General features: G+C 42.2%; 1 protein-coding gene across 1 annotated transcript in view; it reads right to left on the bottom strand.

The window, feature by feature from the left end:
• Window positions 1–276: 276 nt before the first annotated feature.
• Window positions 277–8,479, bottom strand: part of RHCG (Rh family C glycoprotein) — a 26,960-nt gene continuing 18,757 nt past the window's right edge. Inside the window, exons 9-11 of the mRNA XM_042472386.1 lie at window positions 4,033–4,106; window positions 2,133–2,228; window positions 277–1,077 (exon numbers count right to left, since the gene is read on the bottom strand). Coding sequence (XP_042328320.1) covers window positions 2,157–2,228; window positions 4,033–4,106 — 146 coding nt within the window. The 3' untranslated portion in view covers window positions 277–1,077; window positions 2,133–2,156. The remainder of the gene's footprint in view (window positions 1,078–2,132; window positions 2,229–4,032; window positions 4,107–8,479) is intronic.

The raw sequence follows: 8,479 nt of genomic DNA, 5'->3' as shown, positions 1-8,479 counted from the left end.
TATTGGGGGTGAAACGGTTCTGTACATCCTATTAATTCAGTCACCTTAGAGCAGCCTTCCCCAAACTGTTGCCCTCCAGATATTTTGGACTGCAGCCCTTGATCCAGTGAATTCAGTGTGGCGAATGGTGAATGCTGTCAAATGTAACAAGTGTAAGGGGAAGGCTGGCATGAAACTCCCAGTACTGTCGCATTTTGTCTGCAAAAGAGGAAAGTTCAAACATGGGGGGATTAAAGAGGAGGAAGTTGAACAGTAGAATAAAGCAAGTCCAAGTTCTCCAAAACAACAACAATTTATTTAAAACTACACAAATGGCCCTTTCACTCTACAAAGAAATGTGATGATGTGCCATGCCGGGTGGGACCAGGGGGGAAATGCCCCTTGCATTGGTGCCCTCTCCTGGCCTACATCAGCCCCTCCATCACAAAACCAAACAAGTTTGAAGGGCTTTTAAGCAGCAGCAGCAGAGGGAAATAACTGTAAGGACAGGAACTATACAACAAGAAGAAATGGACATATCAAAAGAATAAAACAGTATCTTTGCATAAAACATTTTTTTTAAAAACAGCTGGGGACACAATCTAAGCAATCTTAAGTATTTTCCAGATCCATTTATATCAAAGGGAGAGATTTAAAACATTGTCCAATTGCACATCACAGTTCTTCCAGCACGCTAACCATATACTGGCATTCCAGGTCTTGGCTGTTTTGGTATTTCACTGGACAGAGTTGGCACTTGCTCCTTCGTTGTCATGCACAGATCCCCTGCACTTAAGATGTAAGATTTCTTTCTTTGGATTGTCTCTGGCTCAGGAATTTTCCAGCTCCCTGACAAGTGGGAAAGATATAAAACTCCCGAATTGATTTGAGGGAAACACATTGTATCTTGCAAAGGAGAACATCTTTTCACTCAGGAGAACATCTTTGCACCCAGATGAATGAGGGGGATTGGATGTGTCTCCCAGAAAACTGCAATTCTCTCCCCAGGGAAACCTTAACATGTAAAAAGAGATCAAATACCACCGAAGGTTATCTCAAAAGGGGATGTCGATGATATCTCTGGTTTTCTGCAGTGCCCTGAAATAAAAGAAAATGAGAGAAAATTCTTTCAGTAAGATGAGACAAAATAAAAATCCCTCCATTTTATGGGCTCCAAGAGTCCCACACTGCATTTGTACTAACAGGGTTGGCCCTAGAAGCTGCTTGGCTGGGAAGCCATCTTAGGATTCTATTTAAGCTTCTCTAAGATTGCTGCAAGAAGGGTATAGTAGACATGAAATAAAATAATTGATTGGTTTCCAGGTGAGCGTCACACAGGAATGAGTAAATAAGGCATTTGGGTATGTGTGTGTTTAAGATCTTGTTATTTTTGGTTCACTTTATTAATACCAAACATTTATTTTGCTCTATCAAGCATGCATTATCTAGCTATAATCCAGGGAAAGGGGACCTCCAGCTCCTTGTACTAACTGAACCTATAAAAGATCCTGGGGAAACCTCGCCTCCTTCAAAAGCTTCACCTTCCCAAAACCTTGCCATCTTGTGTAGGGTGTTCTCCATTATGTTATCTGGTCTGCAGAGTGGGTCATTGAGGGAAGGGAATCATCCATTTTCACACCCAAATAAGATCCTCCATCTTATTCCCCAAGAAATGAAGAGGAAAAGAAGGGAGAAAAGAATTCTTGGTGGTTGCTCCAGGGAGGAACCCCTTCTCTTGGTCTTCTCTTTCGCTGAGTTCATGTATGCAGGCATTGCTCAGAAAAGCTATGTCAGATACAGTGTGAGTTGGGTTTTAATGGCCTAATATAGCCAAGTTAATTTGCGTGTCTGCATGTTTGCTAATATGAGCATTGATTTATCCTGTGGGCTATACTGGGATATGATATGACCACAGGCTGGAAAAGTTATATTTGCAGACTATAGTTTTCACTGTCCCAAAACTAGTCTGGCCAATGACCATGCTGACTGCATAGTCCACAAAAGTACTTCCCCCCCAGTCTTGGTGTATGATGGTGCTGTCACCTATCCCTCTTCTTTGGCAGTGTGTAGGTTAAAAACAGAAATAAGCTCATACACAGAAGAACCTGAATGTACCAGACCTGTTCTAAAAGCATGTGAAGACCCATCTTTACCTTTTGGGCATTTGTTCAAGTGGATCAGTTGTCAGTCACAGGCTTTGCATTTGAATCATGCATACAGTACAGGTTGCTCTCCTCATCCCCAGGTACCTTCACAAACATAGCAAAACAATTGTTAGGTCACAGCAATGTCCTTCCTTCCTTCCTTCCTTCCTTCCTTCCTTCCTTCCTTCCTTTCTCCTGCAGCACTCACTCATAATCTTTATCATCATCCTCTATGCCCCTCAGAGGCAGGGGAACCCACCAAGATAATTCACGATAGTTCAAGCCATTTTGCTTCCTGAGACATAGGACAAACTGACGCCTGCCTCAATTCCATGTACTTAGAAACTATGAACTGGCAGTTGAATCGTGCATCTATCTTGGGAATGGAATAGTCGTCCACCATCACACTTGAGGATGGTAGGCGAGAGGTATAGGGCAAGATGTACGACATGTACAGCTCAGCCATCCAAGAGAGAGAAATGGTAGGGAGAGGAGTTCGGGAGGAACAATAGGATGCAACTGACTGCTGTTATTGAGCATCTGCTGCCTGGGACAATTAATCTCATTCTCTCTGTTGACAGAATTAGCCCTCTGTGGCAAACTGGGAAAATATTATGCAATGAGGTCTACGTATGACAGACAACAGTACCACCTACTGGCAGAGTAGCTATTTCTACTTTTCTGAACACATCCTCAAATCATCCAGCCTTCTGGTTGGATTTCTTGTTTTCATTCCATTTCATTCATGAATTGCTTGTTTTCATTTCCTTTTTGTTTTTTTTAATGAGAAATGCATACTTAGAGACCTATTTTAACTAGGAAACCTGCTCTAATATGGATTGTCTTTGTCCATACTTTTGGCCAAAGCGTATTTTTTTGGTCCAAGCAAATGTCAGTTCTTTTGGTTTCAGAACAAGGCTGTGGAAGGGAACCACAGAAGTGGGAGGTATTTGGGGTTAAGGTTTAAGAAAAATACTCCTGTACTTGAACTAAAGGTAAGGACTGTTTTTATTTTTCATGAACTGGATGCATATTCTATCACAGTTACTTTTCTGAAAAATGGGCCTACAATTTGCCACATTCCTTCTTGCAGCAAAAAAAGTCCAGCTCTTCTTTTGGCAGAATCCTCTTCTGACAGCTGATCTTAGTGGTCTGCCAACATAACTATTCTGTTGACTAAGACTTGCTAACAGAAGAGCCCCAAAAGGGGTGGAATAGGGGTAGGATGGCAGAGGAGCTACCTTGCACCAGAACCAAACATCCACAGAATCAGAATGAGGTGAAAATTGTTCTAGTTTCCAAGAACTCTAGGCTGAGAGAGGGTATATTCACACTGCAGAACTAATGGATTTTATTGCCACTTTAATTACTGTAATTCCATTTTATGGAATCCTGGGATTTATAGTTTTACAGAGTTGGGTGTTACGTGTTGGTTGCTTTTCCTAGCAAACAACTTTTCCTTCTTTATAGAAATAAATATCACTTTCTGCATTTTCTGTGCTTAAAATTCTATTTTCTGGACAACAAAAGCTGTTACTGCACAAAACAGCCATGCAGGAATTTTGTGCAAAATTGGTCCTGAATTATAAACAGGCATCAAAAGCTGCCTGCTTTGCCAAAGAGTGATGGTTCCTCACAAAACTACAAATCCCATCATTCTGTAACATGGAGCCATGGCAATTAAAGTGGTGTCAAGTTGCACTGCATTATTTCTATAGATGCACTCTTCATTTCAACACAGCTTTAGCCGACCTGCTCTCAGTTCAACTGACCCTTGGCCATCTTCCAGTTAGGACTACACTGCAATACACAAAATAGGAGGTGTGAATCCTGTCAGTTGTATTAGAATCCACAAAGACAGGATTCCAGGAGTATCCCTAATCCCTACCTAATGGTCTAAAGTACATACCTCCCAGTAAACATTATCCTCAAAGCAGTTTTCATCCATGGGATCTCCAAAGAAGGGCAATTTCAAAATGCCACCTGAAGGAAAAGAAAAATTGAGCACTGAGTTTATGGCTTCCGTGACGCTTTCACTTTCTGGCACGGTTTATTCAGACCAGGTTTGTCTTTACTGTTTTCTGAGACTGAGAGACTGTGGCATGCCCAGTGGGTTTTCATGGCTGAGCAGGGATTCAAGCTCTGGTCTGGTGGAGCCATGACAGTTAAAGCAATGTCAAACTGCATTCATTCTGCAGTGTGGCACAGGAGGACAGTGCCTCAGATTCCCCAACATGCCAGAAGATGGCAGCCGACAATCATCATAAGCAAGAGGTTTCAGAAAAATCAGTGTGATGTAGTGGTTGGACTAGGAGACCAATTTCTCTACCTATTCTTCAGTGTTTGGAATCTTCTTCTGCTTCTAGCATTTCACATAAACTAACCTTGCCACTGTATCCATAGAACAGATCAGTATACTAGTCCCTCTTTCCAATTTCACTCCAACTCCAACATGTTCAAAAGAAATAAACATATTCAAATGAAAAATTCTGGCCCAAGAACTATTCCTGTCTTCAAAATCTCATTAATCCTCCTCCCTATTTTTTGTTTGGGTGAACCTGGGCAGGTCACACTTTCTCAGCCTCAGAGGAAGGTAATGGAAAACCCTCTATGAAGAAACTTGCTAAGAAAAAAAATGTGATAGGTTCGCCTTAGGGTTGATATGTCAGAAAAGATTTGAAGGCACACAACCTCTATCTATCTATCTATCTATCTATCTATCTATCTATCTATCTATCTATCTATCTATCTATCTATCTATCTATTTCATGTGTCCATCTGTGACTGTAAAAAGATCCAATAACCTTATTATTTATATATCAATTTGTTATTTACATTTTTATATACAGTATTTAGCCAATTTATTGAACTGATGACCTACATGTATGAAAGTCATAGAATGATAGAATGATAGAGCTGGAAGAGACCCAAGGTCCATTGATTTCATCCTCATTCGCCATGCAGGAATACACAGTCAAAATACTGTACATCCACAGATGGCCATCCAGCCTCTGTTTAAGACCTCCAAAGAAGGAGACTCCATCACTCCAAGGCAGCATATTCCACTGTCAAATAGTTCTTACTGTCAGGAGTTTTTTCTTAATGTTGAGGTGGAATATTCTTTTCCTGTAGTTTGAATCCATTGCTCCTGGTCTCTTATCTGGAGCTACATAAACAAGCTGCCTCCATCTCAATAGGACATCCTTTCAAAGTTTTAAACAGGGCCATCAGGTTCATCGTAACCTTCTCTTCCCCAGGTTAAACGTACCAGTTCTAAGCCCTCTCAACAGGGCATGGTTCCCAGACTTTCACTATTTTAGTTGTCCTCCTTTGGACATGCTCTAGCAGCTGATCTGCAATTGAACCACAGTTCTTCACCACCTACAATGCCCCTCCTGCCAAGGCCATGCCCAAGGACACAGCAATGCCAGCTGCTGGAACCCGCCTTGGATATGGGGAGTCCCTTCATGTGGTTCTCCTGTGAAGTCAAAAGCATGGATGAGCCTGGAGCAGAAGGGAAGCAAAAGGGAAGGAGAGAAAGTGAGTCGTCTTGTATTGCACAGTGTAAAAGTATAAGCAAAGTCCTTTCAAGGTTTTGGAAATCTGTATGTAGAAAGTTTGCAGCACTTTTGAGACTGACTAAAGAAAGAAGTTGGCAGCATGAGTTTTTGTAGGCTTTTCTTGGCAAGTTTTTTCAGAGCGGGTTTGTCATTGCTGTCCTCTGAACCTGAGAGAGTGTGACTTGCCCAAGATAACCCAGCAATTTTCATGACCAAGTGGGATTCGAACTCTGGTTCCAGAGTCATAGTCCAATGCTGCAATCACTACGCCTGCTTGCACCTCTAATAGTACCTACTGGTTGACAACACAGTTGGCCCTCCTTATCCATGCATTTTTTTTTTATCCATGGATTAAGCATCCATGGTTGAAAAATCCAAAAAAGGAAAATTCCAATAGCAACCTTGATTTTTCCATTTTATATAAGGTACAACCATTTTTGCTCTGCCATTATATTTAATGGGACTGAGCATCCCATGGATTTTGTTATCCACAGGGGGTCCTGGAACCAAACCCCAGCAGATAACAAGGTCCCACTGTAATACCCTAAATTTACATAAAAGACATCCACCCTTTTTAATAGCTAGCCCATTTTTAAAAACTATAGCTTAACCCCATCACAGTCCATGTTGTAGACAAGGAGGTTCACTATCTATCTCCATCATTCCCTTTCTCCAGAATAATCCAGGCCTTCAGATATAGATTCCAGATCACCTCACCCTTCTTTCCATAGACTCCTTCTGTTGCAGCGGCAGCTGTGAAAGCCCCCACAATGCTCCAATTACTCCTGGCATTCCATGTAGTTGTGGATGCCACAATGTATCCTGAATGCGCAACTTGGACTCTAAGAAGGCTGGCAGGAATAAAGGAAGAACAAGGGGGCAGTTTAGTAGATTTACAAGTGAGATCTGAAAACATTCCACTCTCCCCATAGCTCCAGTTCAGACCTCTGGACTTCCCCTGATAAAGACATCCTCTTCCCCATGAAACATCATTTGATAGGACCCAGATTGGAACAGATTGATTCCCATTCAAAATGAGAAATAGCTCCCTTAAATCTAAGTACTTGTAGGGCTTTAGGCTAAACTACTATGCTGTTGGTCCACCTGGTTGGCTTGGGCTTCACCTCCTGAGATGCTCCCCTGAGACTTTCTCTGAAACTGAATTAAATCCTCAGATTGAAAGAGATTCCCTATTCCAGGGGATATAGGAAGTCAGAACAAGAAAAGTAATTTCCACCTTATTTTAAAAGCTGTGGTCTTTGAAACCCACAACTTCCAGAGGACACTTTCACTTGGGCTCATCTGCAAGGAATCTCTGAGCACTGCCCATAACAGAGGTCCATTGTGAGGATCGGGGAGTATTCCAGAGCTTGTAGGAGCAGTTTTATCAGAAGCACCTGTGAATGATGGGTCGGTTCAAAAGCTCAGTGTGAAGCATTTTCAAAAAGTCCTGTAGCATCAATTAAAGTCATGTGTGCCTGTTCTCTTGCCTTCAGGTGTCTGTACAGCCCTTAATCTAAAGAAGATCATGTCCTGGAGCATGGTTCCCCATAGTTTAAAAACCTCCTCAATGTGTGCAGGAGTGAGTGGGATTCTGGGATCGGTAAAAATTAGGTAGAGGCTTTAGAAGGCGCATGTTGCCTTACCGTAAGGTAAACCCAATCCTCAGTGGCCCAAGTGCCCGCGAGATGAAGCCAACAATGAGGGGAGCCATAGAGGAGTCAGCATCACTCCGCAGAGGTTCCCACAGCTCCACGCCGGCCAGAGTGGCATTCTGGATGGGGACCTGGCAACATCACATCCTTTCAGCTCTGAATAACCTTAGCATATTCTGCACCACCTGAACTATAAATAAGCTACAACTAAATGAGTGCTCACTTTGATAAATGAGGTCTTTTCATAAGTAAGGGATTATCATACAGTAATATATCACTATAAGTCGACCTCATGTATAATCGAGGTTAGATTTTGGAACCAAATATGGATTTATATGACCATGGATAAGTTTGAAGGTAAAGTTAGGGGCATGCTATTGAGGCTCCCGGATGGACTAAACTCTTGCCCTCTATTCAGAGAAAGGGGATGGCGTCCTTTTCACATATATAAAAGTATAGTACTTACATTGACGCATGGATAAGACGACCCAGGTTTTTTGGGTCGATTTTTTTGACTAACATTGCTAGATGTGCATGAGTAATACAGTAATTGGGAGTAAGACACTTCTCAGAGTAAATCCACAACAGGATGGATGGCCTTTTAGCATTGCTCTTAGTGGCATTCTGAAGGCGAAGGGCTAAAACTTTCATTTCTAAGAACAGAGTCCTGGAACAATGTTTTGGTTGTAATTGTTCCCAGTCTCATGATTCTTCTGAATACCTAGCGAAAGAGAACCCTTGTTTTGCCTGCGCATTGCTGTCAGGTCTTGCTGGTGGGTGGTACGGACCTTGTGTTTGGACCTTGGAATGCCTGAAACTTTCCGTCCAGTACCCGACTCTGGCTAATTGTAGCTACTGTAGTGTCCACTGGTGGAAGTAGGACAACTCAGTTTGAACTGCAGCCAATCGCTCGCTGAGCCTAAACTACCAAACAAAGTCAGCATGTCCAGAAATGTCCTCAGCCCCCAAAGCTTATGCAGTATGAGCAACACGCTGCTCCAACAAATGATGCCATGTTCCTTTGTGAACAAGAAAGTGCTGGTATTATTTGGAACTCCTTATGTTTCTGTTCCACTGCAACAGAGCACCATGGATTACGGAGGTCATTGGACAATTGTAAAGAAACCAGTATACTGGCAAC

This window comes from Sceloporus undulatus, chromosome 6 (assembly GCF_019175285.1).
Source record: "Sceloporus undulatus isolate JIND9_A2432 ecotype Alabama chromosome 6, SceUnd_v1.1, whole genome shotgun sequence".
Classification (NCBI taxonomy): Eukaryota; Metazoa; Chordata; class Lepidosauria; order Squamata; family Phrynosomatidae; genus Sceloporus; species Sceloporus undulatus.
Note: the sequence above shows the minus strand (reverse complement) of the source record. Positions and strands in the feature narration are given on the sequence as shown.